The following is a 26,891-nucleotide window of genomic DNA, read 5'->3' as shown; positions in this document are numbered from 1 at the left end:
CTTATTTCAAAATTGTAATTTATAAATTTTGACACAATGCGTAAGTATCTAAAATAAAAAAGCTACTTTTTAATTTTTCTTCGAAGTTGTAATTATTGTACGCTCCTCGTAGTAGTACTACTGACTTCTATTATTATGGCCCTACCCTATGGTCACAGTATAAAGAACCTCTATATACTGTGCTATGGTCAGGCACTTTAAAATCCGCCTAACCTAAAGAACAGAACATAATGATATTATGCGTCTCTATTCTGTACGCTAAGCACAGCGCTCTGTGGCTTGTCTAGCCATAGTGGACGAGAATTTCCGGGAACTTTTTGGGGCTAGGTTAGGCTACATTTGTTTGCGCCTTCGGCAATGGTTGTCCCGAGCAGCATCTCGGGATAGCCAATTGTATGTTTTAGGATCCTGACTACAAATACTGAAAAAACTAAAAGTGCGAATTTTGTCATGAAATTTGGTACGTGGAGTTAGAATAATATTTGGAACAACTTTTCCAAATAACTTTTTCCGATATCTCTAACGCGAAGCAAAATATCGAAAATTTGCCCTGTTTGTAGATTCGTAGTAGATAGCGTTTAAAACTCGGTTTAAAATTTAAATTTGAGTTGACTATGACTATCTTAAAAAATATGAACCATCACACTTGCTTGACTGCAAAATTTTAAATCTGTATTTATTTTGATAGCCGCAATATAGGGGTGTCTTCATCTTAAATGCGACAAACTGTGTAAATAGGTATACGAGTATATAATATGTAGAGTATAGTAGAGTATAATAGAGTATATATAAAGGTATATGTGTCGCCTACCCGCATACTGAGGCCACGAGCCGCCACTGCTTGCAAGTCATAGACTGATACAATGTAATTGGGATTCGCCTTCGCCTTTTCTGGGTCCTTTTCTTTTCTCGATAAATCTTTTTCTTCCAAATGTAATACATACTTGTTTTCCAATATTTCCTTAGCTTCTCCTATGGCATTTTCATACGCATCACACAACTCACAGCGATCTTTTCTGGGCATAAAGAAACTAATGTTCAACTCTGTGTTAAATTTTTTTGAGAACATCACTAAATTTGCGTCCCGTAGATTGTTTTCCTGGCAATTTTGTTTATAGTCATCAAATACACTGCGGTGCAAAAAAATCGATCCACTAACAATTTGGTCATTTTTGATCTTTCGAATTTCCTAAACCTGTTCTCCGATTTAAGCGATTTTTTACCACGTTATAGCCTTATTCATTGACAATATCGCTGTAATAATATTGTTGCTAGACAGTCAAACTGTCATTGTATACCGGGTGTACGAATCAAACTGTGCTTTTTTCTCAAAGTTCGCATCACCCTGTGGATTATTCTATCATTTATAAAATACTGAAATTAAAACCCAACTATAGCCTCAGGTTTTCTTAACATTTTGTCTTTCGATTCATTCGCTTATGTTGGATAATAAAAAATTTAGGTACTTTAACAACTGGCCATGTTCGTCATCAGTACAGGGTGTTTTCTAAATAAGTGCGACAAACTTTGAGGGGTAATTTTACATGAGAAAATAATGATAATTTGCTTTGTAATCATATGTCCGCAAACGCTTCGTTTCCGATTTTTTTTACAAACTGACGATTTATTTATTGCTTTAAAACCAGTTAAGATATGCAAATGAAATTTGGTGGGTTTTAAGACGTAGTTATTGCACATTTTTTAACATACAATTAAAAATTGTATATTCGCCATTGGCATGCGTACGGGTAATATTATCGGTCATTATACCCGTTTGCGCGCCAATGGTGAATATTAAATTCTTAATTGTATGTCAAAAAATGTGCAATAACTACGTCTTAAAACCCACCAAATTTGATTTGCATATCTCAACTGGTTTTAAAGCAATAAATAAATCGTCAGTTTGTAAAAAAAAAATTGAACATCCCGTATCTCGGAAACAAAGCGTTTGCGGACATATGATTATAAAGCAAATTGTCATTATTTTCTCATGTAAAATTACCCCTTAAAGTTTATCGCACTTATTTAGAAACACCCTGTACTGATGACGAACATGGCCAGTTGTTAAAGTACCTAACTTTCTTTATTATCCAACATAAGCGAATGAATCGAAAGACAAAATGTTCAGAAAACCTGAGGCTATAGTTGGGTTTTAATTTCAGTATTTTATAAATGTTAGAATAATCCACAGGGTGATGCGAACTTTGAGAAAAAAAACACAGTTTGATTCGTACACCCGTTATACAATGACAGTTTGACTGTCTAGCAACAATATTATTACAGCGATATTGTCAATTAATAAGGCTATAACGTGGTAAACAATCACTTAAATCGGACAACAGATTAAGAAAATTTGAAACATCAAAAATGACCAAATTTTTAGTGGATCGATTTTTTGCACCGCAGTGTATATCAGTTAAATTTTTTCCATCTTCGATGTATTCCCTATTGGTTTGTTTGCGAAGATAATGACTCTCAATACAAGGAATCGATCGAATGTGCTCACGAACTCCGTCTTTAATCGACGGATCCAGTTTTTTATGGTTTTTGTGTTTACCTCTTATTAAGTCTACTTGCAGAAACCCTTTTTCAGCTTTGTCAACGACCGTCCTTGTAATTCGATTATTGATATCTAGCGTAGCCATAAAAAAGTATTTGCATATGCGAACTTGCTCATTATTATTTATATGAAAATAGTATGCATTATTATGTTGTCTAGGCCTCTCTGCACTGCTGGTTTGACTGGTTTCATGCATTTGTGAATGAAATCTCTCTGTCTATTTATATTTTTCAGGGCCCAATATTAAAAAAAAATATCTTTCCTGGTATTTTCATCCATTTTATTAGAGTATTTCAGCCGGAATTTATCTCCACAAGCAGGTCTGATACTCCTGGCAACAATAGGTTTTTGTGATATAGATCTTGAGGTATATGCTTGACCAGAGTTTCGTAATTTCTTGGCTTTGTTACTTAACCAGTTTTCTGCCACTGCTACTCGCTTTTTCCCTCTTTTTTTAGGACTGGCAATTTTGGTGTCTGCTGGTTGAGTGTTTGCTGGTTGGGTGTCTGCTAGTTGAGTTTCTGGTACTTCAGGTCCTGATGCTTGTAAGTTTGCTTCTAGAGTGTCTGCAACTTCAATGTCTTGAAAGTCCACAAGTGGAGTGTCTGCTACCTGGCTTACATTGTTTGAATTCGACAAGAAATCATTGCAACCTGGACTATCACTACTGCTTAAGCTAGAACTATCACTTGATGTAGAAGAGGAGGACGAACTAGAGCTACTAGAATCTGATTCATAGTTTGGATCTTTTATGGAATCATCATCATTATCGCTTACGAAGTCCGAGATCTGGAGGTCGTCTTTCATTTCTGGTGAAAGGTCAACCCCTAATAATGATGTACCAGGCGTATTATTATCGTTATCGGTAGCTATAACATAGTTTGCATTATCATAAGTAACAAGTGCACATTTTCCTTTTGTAAAAGATGTCTCTCTAAGATTTCTGAAAAAGAAGAAACATTATTATAGCTAAAATAAAAACTTTGTTATACAGGCACGCTATTTTTTTTTATTATTCAGTATCAGATTATCTGAGTTTCGCACTTGATCTGGTGCATAACGCTCTGATTTTATTTTCTTTGCAAGGGCCATAATTCTGTATGTCCTTGAACTCGATGAACCTTGCATCTTATGGAACCAGCCTGTTTGCTGCAACAAAAATAATAATAAATAAAAACTAGGGAGGATAACACACAGTCATAAATAAAGTCCGGATTATAAACATGACAGAAAGGTCAAAATAAGCACTATTATAAGCAAAAAAATGTCGCAAAAATAAGCAAAGTTTTTATGAAATAAGCAAGGTTCAAGAAAAAAACCTGTATTTAAACATGGATATAATGATATAAATATGAATAAAGGACGTTAACATTAAATTACATTTATTTTTAATTATCGTATTATTAACAAATAGTAGTTTGTTATTTATATAAGCAAAAAAAGTAAAAAAAAAGCAAAATGCTTATAATCCGGACTTTAGTCATAAACAAGAAAATAACAGTCAATAATTCTAAAAAAGCGTCATAATTAAAAAAAAACGTCAGTGGATTTGAAAATCGTATTTGCCGGTTCTGCAAAACAGTCATATTCCAAGAATAGTTTAAAAAATATACTTACATATTCAAAAAAACTGGCTCAACTCAAAATGTAACACTACTCCGCACTACCCAAAAGTACTTTCCTCGTTTACAACTTCGAAAAAACTGTCACAACATAAAAAAGAACAGTATTTTACTTATTGCAATAATCATATATAACTAATAATTCACAAAAAACTGTCACAATTCTAAATGTGACTCTTTTCAGGATTAAGTACTACGTGTCGACTGTTATAAAGTCAAAGGTGACACTGTACAGGAATGCATGCTGAGCTAACCTGTAAAAAACAAAAGTTTCACATCGCCATCTCGCGGTAAATAGTTCAAATATAAGAGTGATGCTTTTATGGAAGAAAGTACGACTTATTTTAATTCTTGTAGCATGTTCATCTCAATAATGGCGATTTTTGAGTTGTGACTATTTTTTAGCGGAGGTGCGATATATTTGTACATGTAAACACTCTCTGAGAGTAGTCTCCCACCAAGTCAAATAATTTATGCCAAGCGGTTGCGGCGAGAATCTTGCACTTGCACTAATGTAAACGAGTTTGGAGAGTGCTCTAGGAATCACGTATTTATGTCGGTTTTGTGGAAAGTTCACTGCAAGTGAAAACAGAGGTATGGAAGACAATAAGCTTGTTTGGACAAAGGACGAGACATATATGCCTTAACTCTTTCATTGCTGACGAAATATGCCTAACATGACCTGGTATTAACTCGATTTTTCGCTGCATTTACGTTGTAGTGTTTTGGTCTAGATGGCCCTGGAATTGCTTCATTCATAATATGAATCTAAACTGACATTACAAAAACACTTTTATCTACATACTTAATGAAGGGTAAAGGCAAAGTAGGAGATATGTCAAAATAATAAGTTTCAAGAAAAATGGTTTTAAAGGTTAACGCCCGGTTTCATAATCAACTTAAAGTGAACATTAACTAAAGTTCACTTTAACGTTATGAATTGCATTGATATTGACCCACATGAATTGCATTGATAAGGTACCAACTTGAAATTTAAAGTCCACTTTAACTGATTATGAAACCGACTGTAAGACTCTCTGGTGTTTGTTTATTATTTACGCACTGACAAAAACTCGTCTATTTACTAAATTTGCTGGAATTACAGCGATGGCATCAGCCTATATGTACAACACGAAATAAGAAATTTGTTTTCTCCGGGACAGCGAGGGTTTACCACTCTCTTAGCCTGACTAGAGAAATTAATATATGTTGTTATTCCTGACTGAACACATTAATAGCGGTAATTGATTTATAGAATGGTAGTCGAGATCGCTGGCCAACAGATATGACCGGAAAGCGATTTTGTGCAAAAATTGACATAGCACCTTCTTTGCCTGTACCCTTCAAATAGAAATACAACTGTTTCAGTCAAAGTCAAACAAAAAATACTAACCTCTAAACGAATGTTGTGCATATTATGTACATATAATGCCTGAAGCTGTCATGCGCACCTGACAATGGTATGATGTCTTTAGGTGTCATCAGCATTTAATGGGTTAATAAGAATTTTTAAAGAATTTTTTCAATTCAGTTCAATTTTTGATATTTTAGTAGATACTAACATTATCAAAAAATTAAAGTCGGCTTTTGACATACACAGAAAATGTTTTAACTGATTCAGATCTTCACCAGTGGCGGCTAATCAAGGTCGGCAGTGCCGACCCACACATTTATGGACACATTATAGATTTTTTTTAATATTTAATTTAATCAGAGTTTATGATATTCGTTTCTGTGAAATAAAAAATATCTGTGAGATAATACAGACTAAATTTTATTCATTGTTTTTAAAATAATTCGATCGCTCCGATACGTTAAGTGATCCCTGTGCGCTATACGAAAGAGACTTTTCAAATTAATGATCCTATAGTCATGCACCCCATTGTGAGAGGCCCGCTTCGACAAGCCGTTCCCATATTGACGATTTGCTTGTAATAAGAAGCCATGGAATATTAGCAGATAGGCAACCAATTATATATTCCCCGTATTCATTTGAATGGCAAGTCCGGCGGATACCAATCTGCCGATCGGTGATCTGCAAACGGCAGCAAGGCACGTACCTTGCTAGCGCGCCCGGGATAAAACTATGAAGTAAGTAGTTTTACGTCGTTTAATTATTGATATTGCAGTTTTATTAAGTTGCCAGGAATTACCATTTAGGGAACAGGATGAATCGGAGCATTCGTTAAATCAAGCTAATTATAGAGAACAAATAAAATTGTTTAACAAATACGATCTCGAATTTTCTAATTTACTTTTTGTCTCGAAGAGATTTAGCGGCGTACCTAAAACAGCACAGAATGAAAAAATAAATTAGTGGTTACATTTTGATCCTTTTCGGTAGAAGTAGACGAAACTAGTGATAGAGGTAACATGTCATTCACAATTATCAATTGTTCTTCGATACACGTTACGTCTAATATTTATGAGAGGTTTTAAGGTTCTCAGACGTGAGTAGAAGCCATAAAACAGAATACCTATATTTTTGGTGTTTTAAAGGACAGATTAAAATTTTTTGACATCAAACATAAATTGGTAAGTCAAATTTATGACGGCACTGCCTTGATGTCCGGTGAATTGTATGGTCTCCAGGCAAAATTTAAAACTATAACACCCCGATTTATTTACTCACTGTCATAAGTCACCTCTTTGACGATTCAAAATTTAAAAGTTACGCCAAAGAATTTTCAAAATATCTATTAGACAAGTTCATTAAAATTTATCCATCAATCTTGAATCAAATAAAATAAGAAAATGAAATTTTATATGCTGATTCAAATATTTTCGGAAGGTGGGATAAGTTACAAAATATGTATAATTTTATATACTGCAGTGCATTAGGTACAACAAACTTCCCGAAATTAATAAATTGTTGTTCTTAAGAGGAAACAGTAGCGATCAACAGGTAGCAAAAACGCGTTCCAAGATTGCGGCTGTAATTTTGAATATTTTTTCGAGATATTTGGCACACGTATTCGTAATATAATAAAGATTGGCGGTACAGAGCCCAATTTGAAAAATATATTAATATGTGGAAATTGCTCTGCAACTAAATACAATATTAAAAAAACGAGCCTGTGCCGCCATTAAGAAGAACAAAAAAATACACTTTCTTCAAATAAACTTTTTTATCCGATGCCTAGATTTTGTGTCATTTTGGAACTACTAAAATTTTTTATTTCATTAGTAGTTCCAAAATGACACAAAATCTAGGTATCGGATAAAAAAAGTTTATTTGAAGAAAGTGTATTTTTTTGTTCTTCTTAATGGCGGTACAGGCTCGTTTTTTTAATATTGTATTTAATTACAGAGTAATTTCCACATATTAATATATTTTTCAAATTGGGCTCTGTACCGCCATTCTTTATTATATTACGAATACGTGTGCCAAATATCTCGAAAAAATATTCAAAATTACAGCCGCAATCTTGGAACGCGTTTTCGCTACCTGTTGATCGCTACTGTTTCACCTTAAATGTTGGCATATTCTGCCTCAAATGAACGGGATTTCTCTTGTCTCAAAAGAGTCAAAACGTATTGTCGAAACACCATGAAACAAGAGAGAATGTCAAGCTTGTCTTGCCCCGCGCACTCTAGTAAAAAATATAATCGTATTTAGTTTCCTTCCAAGTCGTCTGAGGCTGTGCGAGGCGCTGATTTCGTGCATCGTAGCGTCGTGGAACATGACTTTTGACAAATTCTGCGCTGTCTGTGTTCAGTCATTATGGTTTTATTTTGTTTGTTTGTGTCACCATAAAAAGAATTCATTATTCATTCGTGTTTTTTGATATTTTTGTTATTTTGAAACCGAGTACTTTTTTAAAGTTTTTCTTTTTAATCTTTTTAATCTAAAGGTAAGATTTTCTGATTGTACTGTAGAGTATAGTTTATCCAACGGGTTTAAAATACACATTTTATTGCATTTTTTCTTGTTAGGTTAAATGGCTCCGATCAGCTGTTTTGTGCAGACGGTGGAAAAGTTCAACAAGTAAACATATATTTAAACCAGATTAAATACTCATATTATTTCTATGTAAAATGTCACATTATGTAAATAAATAATTAAGAAACAAAAGATGTTTGTGTTTAACCTTTATTGTCCACTTGAATAAAATATTAAATATTGGAAGTATTGCGAAGTACCTAGCGTGGAGGTTAGATTATGGTACCCTTCTAATTAACCAGGTGGCGCTGAAATACGTGACATATTTTTTGAAGAGTAAGATCGCATTCTATCCAATCCTACACTTTTACCTATGAAGCTTGTCTCAAATGTCAATAAAAAAAAACTTTTAAAATCTCTCCAAAACAATAATAAATTTTACAATGACGTTATAACCTATTTTGCTACTTCGAAACAACATAGACTAGAGTTAATTTATAAACAGGTTTAGGTTCTAAATTTATAGGAAAAAACAAAAAAAAAAAAACAAGAAAAAAAAATAAAAATAAACAAAAACTAAAAATCTCCTATGAAATTGAAGCCTTTGAATTAGATGACATACCTATCTGAGGAGACAAAACTTTTCCGACCCTGTCCCTAAAGCCACGAGCCGCCACTGATCTTCACTTTTCAATTCAGATAATAACACTGCATCAGCACCAATAGTTGGCCTCCGAGCTATCGACTCTTTAACCCATAATCTTTTTCTGGATTATTCTCTTTTTTGTTTTTTTTTAACGCAACATTGTAATAACAACAGCAGCTGCTGCAACTCTTTCTATAACGATACATTTTACCACTATCTACTGTCTTACTATATCGTGTAAATAGGTACGCGATAATTTGCTAAAAGTATGCACGAGGTTGTATTGGTATAGCAGTAGCAGTTACCACAAGAAATTGCTCCAATTATTTGCTTGTATGTAAACTTTAGTGGAATTTACTGTCGGAAGTGCTGTTGCAAATAAGTCTCTTGTGTACACATTGTCTTCATATTTTCTTCAATTTCTAGTTATGGAAGATAAACTTAAAATTAAGGAAGAATTATTTGAGGAACATAAACACACATCTATGGAGAACCAGTCATCCATCTCAATAGATCTTGAAGACTGTAAAAACAAAGCAGAAGTAACAAATAATTACTCAGGTGAGATTATTAATGAAAATTGTAAAAACATAACCCCTCATAGGAAATATTGGATTGTAAGAAATGAAAAGAAGTAGCATCATGATTTAAACTAAAATCACAAACAATAAAGATGCACTAGAAATAAACAAACCAAGACACATTGAATGTTACGAGGAGCATTCCCGGATCGTGATTTACAATGGATATATATTGTAAATCATGATTTGGGAGTGTATGGGAGATTTACAATGTATATACGCTATGAGCTCGTAGGTAGAGGGGATAATTAAAAATTCGCGAGCGCCAGTAGTGACAAGTATGTAAGCTTTTACTGGAAATTTGACATAAATGTCAAAGTGATTAATTTAAAACATTGAAATTAAAAACATTAATAGGAAATAATATATTAGTTGGTCAAAGCTGTGGTGTATATTTTTACCTTAAATATACTTTTACGTTTTAAATACTGAATTTAAGTTTTTTTAATATTTCCTAATATGTAATTATAAATTAATATAAGCGCCATCTACACGATAATTGTGAAAGTATCCGAAGTAAGAAATTAATATTTCATTAATAGAACGTTAAAATGATTAGCAAAATCTTTAAAAAATCGATTACAATTTAATTACTTTTTTGCGTTGTAAATATTAAGCGATAACAATTAAATAATAAATTTAAAAGTTACCGGTGAAATTTGCATTAGTAATCCGTTAGGAGCGACACCAGCGAAGCTCAGAGCGTATAAAGAGATTTACAATGTACGGTACGGGTACGAGGATAGATTGATATAAAACTAGCCTCTGATAGACGGTGTTACTTGATACAGAATTGCTCTTGGTTTTGACATTTGCCATTCATGACATGACGTCTGTCAAAATTTTAAGTTTTAAAAACTATTAGTTTGGTTTTTACAGCGTATAGAAACAAACAACTTTTATTTTCGAAAAAATCGAGTATCGTTCGGTGATTAATGCCTGGTTGCACCAACAGATCTTAAGTTCCAGATTAGCTAAGCTCTACTTATAAATAGGGCCTCCTTGAGTATCACTTACGTTGCACCATAATTTTAGAGTCTTACCTTATTTTCAATTATATCTATTATTATAATATGGTATTCTTATTGTAATATATTATAATTATATTATATTAATTCTTATGATATTCTCAACTTAAGCTTAAGATCTGTTGGTGCAACCGGGCATTAGTTCCTGCACAAAAAGGGAAAAACGAATGTGAAAATCAAAGCTGACCTGGACGAAGTATATGGTGAGACTACACCTTCGTTAGAAACAGTAAAATTTTGGAAAGCCGAGTTTGTTCGTGGTCGTACGAGTGTTTTTGATGACGAACGTCCCAGGAGGCCAAATTAAGTCACCACGCCGGAAATGATCAACAAAGTCCATGACATGATTATGGCAGATCGTCGAATTAAGCTCCGCGAGTTAGTAGATGCCCTAAACATTTCCTACGAATGCGTACACAACATTATTCACCATAATTTGGACATGAAAAAGCTATACGCGCGATGGGTGCCGCGTTTGCTGACAATCGAACAAATGCGAAAACGTGTGACCACTTCGTAGACGCTTTTGGCGATGATACGGCGCGATTCGAAGGATTTTTTCGCCGATTTATCACTGCTGATGAAACCTGGTGCATTATTACACACCGGAAACCAAAGAACGGTCGAAACAGTGGCGCAAACGCGGCGATGGCCCGCGTGGCATGATTCAGGAGTTCTCCTCGTAACATTCAATGTGTCTTGGTTTGTTTGTTTCTAGTGCGTCTTTATTGTGATTTTAGAATATATTATAAAGTGGGTGATCGACGTGCGAGCCATAATACCGCGGTTTTAAGAACGACAGTTTTACTCGCGGCTCGTTGGTGCTGATCAGCCGTCCACAGCCAACATGTCGTAACCTTGTTACTTTCTTTCCTATAGGAAGCTTGCAATGATTGAATTTTTTTTCTTTACATCGGCTCTATAGTCCGTTCTTTAACGGTAAAATATTGCAAAACCTCTAAATTTTAAAGAACCGCTTGGATTGACATGAAATTTGGCATACACATAGCTAACAAGTCAAGGAAAAAAAGTGATATTGTGCCGATATGTGATTTTGCCCCGGGGGTGCTTTTCACCCCCTCTTAAGGGTGAAAAAATATTCGTCCAAAGAAAGTCAGGAAATGGATAAACTGGCTAATTCTAAGTAACTTTTGTTCTATAGAGTTTTTTCACTAAGTCAATACTTTTCGAGTTATTTGGCAGTGAATATGTTCATTTTTTCAACAAAATAACCACGCTTTTAGACGGTTTTTCACAAATAGTTCAAATAGTAAGTATTTTGTCGAAAAAACATTCTTAGCAAGAATATAGCCTGTAAAAAATTTAAAAAAATGGTGTATACATCACGTCTCTACACCTAATAGAAGCAGAGATATAGCTAATGAAAAATAGGTTCATATTCGTCAAATTCCAAATGAAACACTTTAACGTGAAATAACCAAAAATGAAGCACATTTCGGAGAAAACTCATTACAACTTATTTAAAGTGTTTAAAATTCATTTTTGTTTATAAAAAAATTTTCTAGTATCAAATAAAGTTAGTTCCTTTTGGTTTTGGTAAAAAAATCGAGAAAATCACCCCCTAATTAGTATCTTAAATGAACTTAATCGTTACGACTTCACAAGTTTCTTGACTCGTGTATATATTGTTTATATGATCTGTAAGTTTCATCGGTTCAAAGTCCTTATTATTGAAAGGGCTGTAGTTAAAAAGGGTTGAACGAGTTACTGATCACGAATGTATGCAAATTTAGAAACACCAAATCTTAATCAATTTTTGTCTAACAGAAAAACAAAAAAATACATGATATTCAGAAAAGCAAATCAGACTTTTTTTGTTTTTTGAGATTTTTGGTATCTCTAACAATTTTTAAGTTATTTTGAAACAAAGCATATTTCTCAAAATTTAAATTTTTAAAAATTTTACTTTGAAACCAAATTATTTCAAAAATAAGCACTTTGAATCGATGAAACTTACAGATCATATAAACACAACATAAGTAAAATAATTTGTGGAGCGGTAACGATTAATTTCATTTAAGTTGCTAATTAGGGGTTGGTCTTCCCGATTTTTTTTTGCAAAAACAAAAGGGACGAACTTTATTTTGAGCGTAACTTGCTTAAATTTAATGCTAGAAACTTTTTGTAAAAACAGAAATAAAGCTTTTTTTAAACACTTTAAAAAAGTTATAATGGGTTTTCCCCAAAAAGTGTTTAATTTTTTGGATATTTCACGTCGAAATATTCTATTTGAAATTTGGTGAATATGAATCTATTTTTCATTGGCTACAACTCTGGTTCTACGAGATACAGAGACCTAACGCGTACACCATTTTTTTTACGCTTTTATAAGCTATATTTTTGCTAAGAACGTTTTTTTCGACAAAATACTTACTTTTTGAGTTATCGTCTAAAAATGTGGTTATTTTGTTGAAAAATGAACATATTCACTCGCAAATAACTCGAAAAGTGTTGACTTGGCGAAAAAGCTCTATTGAACAAAAGTTAATTAAAATTAGTCAGTTTACCCATTTCCTGACTTATTTTGGACATATATGTTTTCACCCCCAACAGGGGGTGAAAGTCACCCCCAGGGCAAAAGCACACATCGGCATAATATAACTTTTTTTCTTTGACATGTAAGCTATGCGCATGCCAAATTTCATGTCAATCTAAGCGGTTCTTTAAAATTTAGAGCAAAAACCGTGAAATAATGGACTACTAGTTGAGTTGGGTTCATGTTTTTTACGATATTTAAGAGTTTAACATGTGCGGTCAGTCGAATTGCTTTGTTTTTGTACTCTGGCGATGTACTCTCAGAGCTCATTGGTACCTCGGGCGAAAAACATTGGATATCTTAATCATCCATGTTATAATTCACATCTTTGTCATATGTTCCGATGACGGATCAATTGTAAAGGGTTTTTACCCTGTTATTTTTACTTTGGTGGCTTGCATGTAGATTCTAAGATTGCACTGATGATGATCGGTCAACCGATCGAAAACTAGTTATGTCTTTGATGTAGCCCTGTATAGGGATTTTAACAAATATACCTTTTATAAAGGATTTTATGTAAATAAATAAATATATAAATTCTAATTAAAAGTCGTGGCTCAGAGTTCGCATATCCATGATTAAAAACTGGTCTTTTCACTTTAACGGTCGCCGAAAACTGCCGGCTTGGCTCGCCAGCCGTGATACACGCGCAGTTTTGAACGATGAGCCAAGTAAAAAATAAAACAAACTGACGAGCCGCGAGCCAGGCTTGTCGGTAAATAAAACCTCGGTATTGCAATGTTACACTGGCGAGCTTTACCGACGAGCCACAAAACCACGGTTTTACTCGCCTGTCGATAAGGGCCTTAATGTGTATGTGGAGTGTTCGCTTAATTTGTTTTTAATTTCTAGTTATGGAAGGTAAACTTAAAATTAAGGAAGAAATTGAGGAACATGAACACACATGTATGGAGACCCAGTTATCCATCTCATCAGATCATGAAGACTGTAAAAACAAAGCAGAAGAAACAAATTACTCAGGTGAGATTATTAATGGAAATTGTAAAAACATTACCCTTCATAAGAAATATTGGATTGCAAGAAAATAAATGAAGTAGCATCATGATTTAAACTAAATTCACAATAAAGATGCAGTAAAAATAAACAAACCAAGACATGTTGAATGTTACGAGGAGCACTCCCAAATCATGATTTACAAAGTTTATACATTGTAAATCATGATTCGGGAGTGCTCCTCATAACATTCAATGTGTCTTGAATTGTTCATTTCTAGTGTGTCGTTATTGTGATTTTAGTATAGATTATAATGTGTGTGTGGAGTGTTCACTTAATTTGTTTTTAATTTCTAGTTATGGAAGATAAACTTAAAATTAAGGAAGAATTTGAAGAACATGAATACAAATGTATGGAGAATCGGTTGTCTGCCTCAATAGATCTTGAAGACTGTAACAGCGAAGTAGAAAAAACAACTTACTCAGGTGAGATTATTAATGGAAATTGTAAACATAACCCTTCATAAGAAATATTGGATTGTAAGAAAAGAAAAGAAGTATAGTATGCTACAAATGATTCAAAGTGAAAGCTCCAACACCAAATTGTTCTATATGGTCCACATAATGTTCAGAAAAAAGTCACACCATTTTGAGCGTGGCGTTTAAGGGGTGGGGGAGGGGGAGAAATAGGTAAATTCGTAGTTTTTTACGTTTTTCGTCAATATTTCTAAAACTAAGCTGTTTAGCATGAACAACCTTCTATACAAAATAGTTCTACATTAAATTTGAAATAAAAAAAGGTCCTATGCATAATCCTTCTAAAATGAACGGTTCCAAAGTTACGGAGGTAGTATAGTATAATTGGTCCAAAAAAAGCCTAACCCAGACATCCAAAGTAAAAGTTTTCCTTCAACACCAAATTGTTCTAAATGGTCCACATATTCTTCAGTAAAAAGTTACACCATTTTGAGCGTCCGGTTTGGGGGGAAGGTGGGGGAGAAGTCGGTAAATTAGTAGTCTTTTTACGTTTTTCGTCAATATTTCTAAAACCATACTTTAGCGTAAACAATGTTCTACACAAAAATGTTCTACATAAAATTTAAAACAAAAGAAGTCCATACATAATAGGGAACTTGCATAAATTTTTAAATTCGAAAAAAATGTTATAAATCACAACAGAACATAATTTAAAACATGTATCAAAGATAAAAAAAGTTTTGTTTGTCTTTCGTTTGGCCCCTAAAGACGATTAAAAATTCAAATTAAAACAGGTGGTCCAAAACGCATAGTGACGTCATATAGTTGTGCATGTACATTCTGCACCAACAAAGTAAACAAAATTGTATATAATTTTAAATTAGACATTATAAACGTCAGTAGAAAATACAGTTATATAAAGTCACAAGCGTTTTTGATCGTTTGAACTATTTTACATTGGCTAAGGGTTCTTCTAAACCAAGGCCAGAAAACAGAAAAAATATATAGATTTTAAATTATCTTCTAAGTTACTATGAGGTTTTATCGCGTGAAAGTTTGGAAATATTATTTTTAAAGGAAACTGAATAATATTACATAATAAAAAAATGTGTAAGTTCCCTCATAGGTTTGGCATTCGTTTTGACACTGACACTAAGTTTTATAAATATATTTGATAATTTCTATTTCTGATATATTTGAGTGTTTTTAAGATATATTTTTTAAAATGACCGAAGAGGGTTTTTGTAAAGAGCAGTCTGATAACTTACCTATAGTTGATATGTGTATGGTGGCTACATATTTTCAAAAGAGTGAAAATTTTTCCGTCGGAGAAGTTCGGGGAGTTAAAGCAGATAAGTAAGTACATATATTATGTATATTACACTCCCATTATACCTACTAATTTTATACTGTGATTTTATTCTGATTATTATTCTCATAAGTATTTAACGATAAAACTTAGTAGGTACACACTTCCTATTAAGTATAGTGGCAATATTATAAAACACAGAAATATGAAAAAATATACTTGTTTTATTTAACACTATTAAGCAGACAACATACTACTTACGATAAAATGATCTTGACATACATGAAGACCTTGTGTATTATCTGAAATATATTTTTTCGACATGCAAATAACCACTTTAAACGGCGTTTTTTATCCCTTGGTAATCTAATAAATATTTTATTGGGGTTTTGAATGCTTGTACTTGTACAGAATGGCACTAAATAATACTTATAAAGTTTTTCTTTATTTTCCATATTAATCTTTCTCTTTTTTCCTTCAAAAACTGTAAACTCAAATCCCAACAAACTGGTATATTTTTTATATTATTACAATGACATACGATAAAAAAATGTCATTATAATATAAATATTTTCCCATATTTCGCGACGATGCTGTGGCCAAATACCCAAGTAGGTGGAGGTCAATAAACTAAAGAAGAAGAAGAAGAATATACTTACATATAACCCTCCCACATCACTGATATACGCTCTGAGCTTCGCTGGTGTCGCTCCTAGCGGTTACTAATTCAACTTTTACTGGTAATTTTTAAATTTATTATTTAATAATTAAATAATTGTTATCGCTTAATATTTACAACGCAAAAAACTAATTAAATTGTAATAGATTTTTTAAAGATTTTTCTAATCATTTTGACGTTCTATTTATAAAATATCAATTTCTTACTTCGGATACTTTGACAATAATCGTGTAGATGGCGCTAAGATTATAATAGATTATTTATAATTAGATATTACGGAACATTAAAAAAACTTAAATTCAGTATTTAAAACGTAAGTATATTTAAGGTAAAAATATATACCACAGCTTTGACCAACTAATATTGTTTATAATTAATGTTTTTAATTTTAATTTTAAATTAATCACTTTGACATTTATGTCAAATTTCCGGTAAACGTTTACAAACTTGTCACTACTGGCGTTCGCGAATTTGTAAATATCCCCTCTACGTACGAGCTCACAGCGTATAACCATATAAAAAACTAATGTAAAACTATGTGACGTCACGGGCCGTCTGAACTACTTTAAAATAAAGAAGACTTTAAATTTGGATTTCTAAGTTATTATGAGTTTTTGAAGCGGGAAATTTTGGAAATCTCATTTTTATACAAAACTGAACATTATTATGTAATAAAAAAAAATGTGCAAGTTCCCCATTGTTATAAAATCAACGGTTCCAGAGTTACGGAGGATGAAAAGTGGAGGTTTTCGATACTTTTTATTATATTTGGGCAATCGATGACGATTTTGGGTGGTGAGGTTGACGTTTCTTCAAGGGCTTATCACTAACATACCATCACTGAAATAGCAAATTTTATTTACAAAACACAATCCTGTTAAAGAAAATTTCTTTCATCAGTAATAATATTATAAATTGCCCAAAAAATATAAAAAGTGTCGAAAACCTCCACTTTTCACCCTCCGTAACTCTGGAACCGATGATTTTATATCAATTTTATATATCGGACCTTTTTTATTTTAAATTTTATGTAGAACATTTTTGTGTAGAATTGTTTATGCTAAAGCATAGTTTTAGAAATATTGACGAAAAACGTAAAAAAACTACTAATTTACCGACTTCTTCCCCATCTCCCCCCCAAACCGGACGCTCAAAATGGTGTAACTTTTTACTGAACAATATGTGGACCATATAGATCAATTTGGTGTTGGAGGAAAACTTTTACTTTGAATGTCTGTTTTAGGACTTTTTTGGACCAATTATACTATACTACCTCCGTAACTTTGGAACCGTTCATTTTATAAGGATTATGCATAGGGCCTTTTTTATTAATTTAATGTAGAACATTTTTGTATAGAAGGTTGTTCATGCTAAACCGCATAGTTTTAGAAATATTGACGAAAAACGTAAAAAACTGAATTTACCGATTTATCCCCCCCTCTCCCCCCTACCCCAAACCGGACGCTCAAAATGGTGTGACTTTTTTCTGAACATTATGTGGACCATATAGAACAATTTGGTGTTGGAGGATAACTTTCACTTTGGATGTTTGGGTTTGGGTCTAGTTATACCATACTAGTAGCAGTGTGATTTAGATTATCATGTATACAGTTGAGCCCACGATTCTTTACCCGTGCATCATTAATGCCCGGAGAGATAAAATACATACTTTTTATCTAGCATCCACGCATGAAACTCATGACAAACCAGCTACCGCCTGTTATTAAGTAAAAACATGTCTTTTTTATAAACGCTCTAGACTCACTACATTGAAAAGAGATAGGTACAAAAAATATGCTTGGGGATGTTTTCAGAGTTTAAGTACAGTTTGTGACGTTTCTGGTTTGTTTACTTTTGTGGCTGTCAGTCCGTTGAATTTTTTGCTGTTTTATTGAATTACACAAACAGTTGTTTTCACAACTAATTTTATATTGGAGTTTGGAATTTTATGGTAAGTGTATTTTATTTTGCCATTCATTTTTACAGCATACAAAGCTAACCTCATTCACACAGTTAAGGGAATGGTTGTGTTTAAATTTCCGCCAAAGTGTTTCCGACTTATTTCGTATGCTTTAAATGATGGCACACGGGTAAATAACCCTGGACTCAACTGTATGTGGCGTATTTCCTTAATATCTGTTTAAATTTCTAGTTATGGAAGATAAACTTAAAATTAAGGAAGAATTTGAGGAACATGAACACACATGTATAAAGAATCAGCTATCTGCTTCGATAGATCTTGAAGATTGTGAAAACAAAGTGGAAGAAACAAATTACTCAGGTGAGATTAATAATGAAAAATTTAAAATTAAGCCAACATAAGAACTGTTAGATTGCAAGAAAGTGATTTAGATTATCGTGTGAGTGGTGTATTTCCTTAACATATTTTTTTCCAATTTCTAGTTGTGGAAGGTAAACTTGAAATCAAGGAGGAATTTGAGGAACATGAACACAAATATATGGAGAATCAGCCATCCACCTCAATAGATCTTGAAGACTATAAAACCGAATCAGAAGAAGCAGATTACTCGGGAGAGATTAATAAATCAGGTAAATATTTACTAACTGGGTATGACCAAAAATGCTCAATTTTTCGTGAGTTTTGCCTTACAATTAAACAAAAGCTCAAATGTTAATGTTTTCTTTGGTGGAAACAGGTAAAAGTGCCCAAAAATGCAGAAAAAAATTAGTAGCATAACAAAAAATGTACGTGACAAGCCAACAAAAATTATATAATTAACAATTAAAAATGAATAAACATTTTCAATCTCGTTGCAATCCGAAACCGCTGTCGCATTATATTTCTAGTTCAATCAGAAAGTACACCAAGAATCTCTACCGGTTTCGTGGCTTCTTATCCCCTCATCAGGAGATCTATTAGCTTTTCTCTCTGAATGAACTAGAATAATACTTCTCGTGCCGTCACGGATTGCAACGAACGAAATGGCATCGATGTGTTAGCGACATCTGCTAGAAAAAAGTTTTTAAATCTAATAGCACATAAAATGATATTTAAAATACCATTTTATATTCTACCAGATTAAAAACAATGGAAAACCTTCTCTGGTTTTAAAAACAATGGAAAACTCTTAAACTTTTTTTATATAATTGTCCTGAAGAGCCGTTTTACATGACCGAGATTTACTTCAAAAATTATTTCAAGAATAATAACTAAAATTTATGTAGTAAAATTATACAATTTTTCCATTGTTCCTTGCTTTACACGTACAGTTAAATATTAACATTTAACATAATTGTTGTGAAACGCATGCGTAGTGTGTAATGTGACTAACATTAAATAGAATGTTATAAATAAAAGGCCGCTGATGAAAGAAAACTAAGTTAGAGGTAACATAAGAAAAGAAGAAATGTGAAATGACATTTTAAGGTTATAAGTTACAACTTTCATTTGTTTATTTTTTAGTAATATATAGTCCGTCCGCTATAACTTTTCCCATGCGGTACGATTCATTTTCAATCAAATTAAGTCAAAACATAAATTGAAAGGAACGTCGATGTGTATACAGGGTGTTAGTAAATAAGTATGAACAATTTTAAGGGCTATATCTACATGCAAAATTAATGCCGGTTTGCTTTATAAACATATGTCCGCAAATGCTTAGTTTCCGAGATACGGGGTGTTGAAATTTTTATTTCAAACTGCCAATTTATTTATTGCTCTAAGACCAGTTGAGCTATGAAAATAAAATTTGGTGAGTTTTAGGAGGTAGTTATTACACATTTTTTGACGTACAATTAAGTATTTTGCATTTATCATTGGCGCGCCTACGGGTAATGGTCTGAATTTTTTTAAAGAAAAAAATAGTACGCCACTGAGATATTTCGAATTAAAAATGATTTTTAAATTCCACGTCTAATTTATGATTAAAAACCTTTCTTGCCTTTTTTGCATATGGTGCACCGTTTTTATACAGAAAAATAAAACACCTTGACGCGTATTTTTCATTTTTTGAATACATTATCAAGAAATATCCAATAATATTACTAAACTGGAACAATAACAGAGAGTATTACTAATAAGATTTTAACTAGGTGCAGAGCTACAACAAATGTTAAAAAAGACCTCCTTTAGAGGTTATAGAAGAATTTTATATTCATCATTGGCGCGCATACGGGTAATGGTTTGAATTTTTTTAAGAGAAAAATAGTACGCCACTGATACCAGTATATGTTAAATTAAAAATCATTTTTGAATTGCTGGTCCAATTTACGACAAAAAATCTTTCTTGCCTTTTTTCATATGCGGCGCCGTTTTTATGTAAAAAAATAAAACATCTTATCGTTTACAAAGTATTTGAACTAAGTTTCTATGCAAATGGAAACTACCTCAAATACTTTGTAAGTGTTAAGATGTTTTATTTTTTTGTATAAAAACGGCGCCTCGTATGAAAAAAAAGTAAGAAAGATTTTTTATCGTAAATTGAACGAGAAATTCAAAAATGATTTTTAGTTTGACATATCTCAGTGGCGTACTATTTTTTTCTTCAAAAATTCAGACCATTACCCGTACGCGCGCCAATGATGAATATAAAATTTTTCTGTTACCTGTAAAGGAGATCATTTTAAACATTTTTTGCAGCTTTGCACCTAGTTGAAATCTTATTAGTAATATTTTCTGTTATTGTTGTAGTTTAGTATTATTATATTGGATAGTTCTTGATGATTTATTAATAGTGTAGGAAACAAAGGTTGAACCTTGCAAAATGGACACAAGTCCGGTTTTATTTTTTTTCTGGTATATCAAGGGGTGCTTATTATAAGACTAAATTTTTCTGAAAAAATTTCGCCCCGGAACCTCCCTTTTCACCCCTTTAAAGGGGGTAATTTGTGGTTTTTGCGGAACGTAGCCCTTCCTGTAACTTTTACAAAAAATTTATTTTATAGAAATATGAAGAGGACTATATTTTCTACGATTTATTTCCAACAAGATCTCTCTATCATCCACCGTTTAGCGGGGGTGGCGCCCTAAAGTTGACAAGTTTTTAAAAAAGATGTTTTTAAAAAATATATATTTTTCCCTAACTGTAACGGAAATTAAGAAGAAATCCTGCGGAAATTATTCACAAATAATTGACTGATTTTTTGGTATAGGTTTTACTTAAGGATAATTGCCCTTTTTTTAATTACAGGGTGTTACATTTTAAAAAACCTCTTTTTATACCATCTGAACCGTTTATGCTAGAGTAAAAAGACTTTCAGCGATTACCCATGTACTAGTGCTATTTACAAATTTGTATAATGCACCCCCATTTTTTCCCCGGAACCACCCCAAAAAAAAGAAGAATTAATAAATAAATTGATTTTCTTGAAATCCTTCACACATAATGCCCTCTATTAATATGCTTCATACATCATTTTGTGGACGTTATTATTACCCATGCATGGATACCAAAAGCAATTTCCTAGTGCAACCCCTTAAGCAAAAAAAAATAAATAAAATGGGGGGTTGAAAATTTTTTTTTGTTTTTTGCTTTTTGATCCATATGGGCATATGCTTCATCAATAGTGCTTTTCAAAAATATATATGGTTATTGCAACATATCTGCGAAAACCACCCCTATCCTTGAAAATGTACTGCAGAAACTACCCCTATCCCTTGGCGAGCATGTTTTTACGATTTTCTCATTACCTATGTATTATTTTTAAACAAAACTTATACAAGGTTAAAGACCACTATTTACTCTAAAAATTATGCCCTATTCATTTTTTCGTATAAGCAACGGTTACGGCACAGTGGCGCCGTAAACCTCATATATGCTTTGGCGGGCTCCAGTTTTTGTTTTTTTTCGTCATCTGTTCGTTTTATTGATAAAGTACTTATGCGAAATAAAACAACACAGTGTAACCTACAAATTATGACTTATGCACATTTTACATTCTTTGCTCCCCAAAGCCACAGTGGTGGTCCAAAATAAATTTTTGCATATTTTCGCCACCTACATGCATTTTATTGCATTAATGCTACCTTAACAGCACAATATTTACCCTTAGGTGGTCGCTACGCAGTGGCGGATCCAGGGAGGGGTGATGGGGGTGAACACCTCCCCCCCTCTCAAACCAAGTCATATTATATTCAAAGATTATAAAAATATTCATTTATTTTTATAGAAATTTAACCCATTGGCACCCCCCTCTTAACGATGCTGGATCCGCTACTGTCGCTAAAGCATAAAAAGTCATTCTTATAAAAATAATATTAATATTATATAAGTATTTCTATAAAAAAAATGAATATTTTTATAATCTTCAAATATAATATCACTTGGTTTGAGAGGGGTGGGGGTGATCGCCCCCATCACCCCTCCCTGGATCCGCCACTGCTTAGCGACCACTTAGGGGTGAATATTGTGCTATTAAGGTAGCATTAACGCAATAAAATGCGTGTAGGTGGCGAAAATATGAAAAAATTTATTTTGGGCCACCACTGTAGCTTTGGGGAGCAAAGAATGTAAAATGTGCATAGGCCATGATTTGTAGGTTACACTGTGTTGTTTTATTTTACATAAGTACTTTATCAATAAAACAAACAGATAACAAAAAAATAAACAAAAACTGGAGCCCGTCAAAGCATATATGAGTTTTACGGCGCCACTGTGCCGTAACGGTTGCTTAAACGAAAAAAAATGAATATGACCTAATTTTTAGAATAAATAGTGGTCTTTAACCTTGTATAAGTTTTGTTTAAAAATAATACATAGGTAATGAGAAAATCGTAAAAACATGCTCGCCAAAGGATAGGGGTAGTTTCTGCAGTACATTTTCAAGGATAGGGGTGGTTTGCGCAGGGATGTTGCAATAACCATACATATTTTTGAAAAGCACTATTGATGAAGCATATGCCCATATGGATCAAAAAGCAAAAAACAAAAAAAAAATTTTAACCCCCCATTTTATTTATTGTTTTTGGCTACAAGGGTTGCACTAGGAAATCGCGTTTAGTGTCCATGCATGGGTAATAATAACTTGCACAAAATGATATATGAAGCATATTAATGAAGGGCATTGTGTTTGAAGGATTCCAAGAAAATCACTTTATTTATTAATTCTTCTTCTTTTTTGGGTGGTTCCGGGGAAAAAATGGGGGTGCATTATACAAATTTGTAAATAACACCAGTACATGGGTAATCGCTGAAAGTCTTTTTACTTTAGCATAAACGGTTCAGATGGTATAAAAAGGGGTTTTTTAAAATGTTACACCCTGTAATTAAAAAAAAGGGCAATTGCCCTTAAGTGAAACCTATACGAAAAAATCAATCATATATTTGTGAATAATCTCCGTAGCATTTCTTTTTAATTTCCGTTACTTTTTGCGAAAAATTTTTTTTTTCTAAAAACATCTTTTTTAAAAACTTGTCAACTTTGGGGCGCCACCCTTGCTAAACGGTGGATGATAGAGAGATGCTGTCGGAAACAAATCGTAGAAAATATAGTCCTCTTCATATTTCTATAAAAGAAATTTTTTGTAAAAGGTACAGGAAGGGCTACGTTCTGCAAAAACCATAAATTACCCCTTTTAAAGGGGTGAAAAGGGGGGTTCCGGGGCGAAATTTTTTCAGAAAAAGTTAGTCTGATAATAAGCACCCCTTGATATGCCAGAAAAAAAATAAAACCAGACTTGTGTCCATTTTGCAAGGTTCAACCTCTGTTTCCTACACTATAAGAAATGAAAAATAGGCGCCAATATGTTTTATTTTTCTCCATAGAAACGGTGCATTATATGAAAAAAAGGCAAGAAAAGTTTTTTATGAAGAATTAAACGCGGAATTTGAAAATAATTTTTAATACGAAATATCTCAGTGGCGTACTATTTTTTCTTTAAAAAAATTCAGCCCATTACCCGTAGGCGCGCCAATGATAAATACAAAATACTTAATTGTATGTCAAAAAATGCGTAATAACTACTTCCTAAAACTCACTAAATTTCATTTTTATAGCTCAACTGGTCTTAGAGCAATAAATAAATTGGCAGTTTGAAATAAAAATTTCAACATCCCGTATCTCGGAGACTGAGCATTTGCGGACATATGTTTATAAAGCAAACCGGCATTAATTTTGCATGTAAAATTAGCCCTTAAAATTTTTCATACTTATTTACTAACACCCTGTATACATTTTGTATACTGTATACTATATACTACACACATCGGCGTACGTCTCACTTTCTGTTTTGACTTAATTTGATTGAAAATGAATCGTACCGCATGGGAAAAGTTATAGCGGACGGACTATATTTGGACAGGCAAGTAAATTCGTGTGCGAAAATAATTAATTTGAACACTGAATAAACAAATAAGCACCTGTTGTAATTATAAAGGTGTTATCGTAAACACCACCGCGTTATTTAACGCTCTGCGCAGAAATTCGCGCAGTTTACTCTGAAAACTTTCTAGAATATAGAACAGGTTCTAAATTTTTATATTGAAAATTATCATGGTAAATTTCAGAGTAAATCTTGTGTTTTACATCTAATATTTTTATTAGATAATTTTTCATGGTAGTTATCAGCGTCAGTTTCGAAGTAAATCTCGGTCATAACGGCTCTAACAGGTTGACTGCCCTCCTCTTTTTCGCTGCATTGTCAAACAAAGAGTCATTTAACTACCTACCATATACGGTATGTATTATGGTACCTTGATGGCATTATACTTTTTTTATGGAGGTCGTTTATCAAATGTAATAAAAACGCTTTTTTTTAACTTAAATACATATTTAAATAGAACAAAAAAATTCGACAAGTTAACATAAATGCTCATTATGTATTATGGTATGTATTATGGTACCTTGATGGCATTATACTTTTTTATGGAGGTCGTTTATCAAATGTAATAAAAACGCTTTTTTAACTTAAATACATATTTAAATAGAACAAAAAAATTCGACAAGTTAACATAAATGCTCATAAAGAAAAATTATTGTAATGTGGCAGCATGTGCCTTAACCCCTCGTGGGGCTTAAAGTGCCAACGTAGGTACTCAGGTAAAGATATTAATTAACCCCCAAAAGGTTCTTACAAAAGCCAACATTAAAATAAAAAAGAGTGTGTGTATTTTGTACGCACTTAAGAAGTTATACTTCTATTAATATGATTTCAACGAAACAAATATATTTATTTTAAACATTTTAATTGTTTACTATACACATAAATTAACTTAAACACATATCTTTAAAATACTAAGCATACAGGGTGTCCAGAAACTCTACCGACAAACGAAGACAGGAGATTCCTCAGATAATTTTAAGACAATTTAACCCAATTCACCTAGTCCGAAAATGCTTCTTAGAGCTCTTTGAAGATGGCGCCATGTAATTAGTTTTTCTTAAATACCTCCAGAACGCTTCTATTTAGAAAAACGAAAATTTGTATACATATTTACTTTCCAGAAATGAATCGATTCCATCCATTGCGAATTTCTAGTACCGGTCATAGGCGTCCGTTTTGGGTAGGGCAACGGTTATTTTATCGCATAACTTTTTTTTCTTCAACTTTTAAGTATTTTTGATACTGGATTATTAAATTGTGAGGTGTTCTAGTACTAAAAGGTACTCTTACTTTAAGTCGGTAGGACACACCGTTTTCTAGAAAAATCGATTTGAAAGTTTTTAGTTTTTGGAATTTGAAAAATAAAATGGAAAAAAATTAAAAAAAAAAACGATGTATTTTACCAACTTAAAGCAAGAGTACCTTTTAGTACTCGAATATCTCATAATTGAATAATCTAGTGTTAAAAATAGTTAAAAATTAAAGACAATAAAGTTATGCTATAAAATAACTGTTGACCTACCCAAAACGGACGCCTATGACCGGTACTAGAAATTCACCATTAACGAAATCGATTAATCTCTGGAATATAAATAAATGTACCAGTTTTCATCTTTCTAAATAGTTTTTTTTTTAATCTTTTTTTTTGAAATTCAAAGAACGAAAAATTTTCAAATCGATTTTTCTAGAAAATGGTGTATCCTATCGACTTAAAGTAAGAGTACCTTTTAGTACTAGAATACCTCACAATTTAATAATTCAGAGTCAAAAATGCTTAAAAATTAAAGACAAAAAAGTTAGGCGATAAAATAACCGTTGCCCTACCCAAAACGGACGTCTATGACCGGTACTAGAGACTCGCAATGAATGGAATCAATTCATTTCTAGAAAGTAAATACGCATACCAATTCTCGTTTTTCTAAATAGAAGAGTTCTGGAGGTATTTAAGAAAAACTAATTACATGACGCCATCTTCAAAGAGCTCTAGCTCCCTTAGGAAGCATTTTCGGACTAGGTGAATTGGGTTAAATTGTCTTAAAATTATCTGAGGAATCTCCTGTCTTCGTTTGTCGGTAGAGTTTCTGGACACCCTGTATAAATTGTCACTTGCCACCATACAGTCAACATGTGAACAAGTCAATTTAGAGCTCATATGGTACCTCGAGCATATTACATGGAATATTTTGAACATCCTTGTTTAAGTTCACATATTTTATCTATGTTTCCATGGCAGATCCATTGTAAAGGGTTTTTACCCATATACACTGGGGTGCAAAATTAACCGGACACCTTAAAAATGGGTCATTTTTTATGTC

The 26,891-nt window shown here is 32.7% G+C and overlaps 2 protein-coding genes across 5 annotated transcripts in view; one reads left to right on the top strand and one right to left on the bottom strand.

Moving 5' to 3' along the window:
- Window positions 1-26,891, top strand: part of LOC114330393 (zinc finger protein 112-like) — a 59,221-nt gene that overhangs the window by 7,849 nt on the left and 24,481 nt on the right. The window contains exons 2-6 of one of the 4 annotated variants that reach the window (XM_050643885.1): window positions 9,138-9,272; window positions 13,730-13,858; window positions 14,188-14,316; window positions 18,448-18,576; window positions 18,699-18,845. In XM_050643885.1, coding sequence (XP_050499842.1) covers window positions 9,140-9,272; window positions 13,730-13,858; window positions 14,188-14,316; window positions 18,448-18,576; window positions 18,699-18,845 — 667 coding nt within the window. In that variant the 5' untranslated portion in view covers window positions 9,138-9,139. The remainder of the gene's footprint in view (window positions 1-9,137; window positions 9,273-13,729; window positions 13,859-14,187; window positions 14,317-18,447; window positions 18,577-18,698; window positions 18,846-26,891) is intronic. The other 3 variants (XM_050643886.1, XM_050643887.1, XM_028279733.2) reach the window with 3 other exon arrangements.
- Window positions 2,804-9,110, bottom strand: LOC114330388 (uncharacterized). The gene is made up of 2 exons (XM_050644805.1): window positions 9,070-9,110; window positions 2,804-3,503 (listed from the first exon to the last, which is right to left on the bottom strand). Exons 1-2 carry the CDS (start codon window positions 9,108-9,110, stop codon window positions 2,804-2,806), a joined length of 741 nt encoding a protein of 246 aa, XP_050500762.1.

This window comes from Diabrotica virgifera, chromosome 2, assembly GCF_917563875.1.
Source record: "Diabrotica virgifera virgifera chromosome 2, PGI_DIABVI_V3a".
NCBI classification, from domain to species: Eukaryota; Metazoa; Arthropoda; class Insecta; order Coleoptera; family Chrysomelidae; genus Diabrotica; species Diabrotica virgifera.
The sequence above is the reverse complement of the archived record's forward strand: the minus strand, read 5'-3'. Positions and strand labels throughout refer to the sequence as shown.

Coding starts and splice junctions, on each gene's coding strand:
- LOC114330388 (XM_050644805.1), bottom strand. CDS start 9,110: ATGTGTACACAAGAGACTTATTTGCAACAGCACTTCCGACA. Junction 3,504..9,069: donor TTGCAACAGCACTTCCGACA/GTAAATTCCACT, acceptor CTTCTTTTTCAG/AAATCTTAGAGAGACATCTT.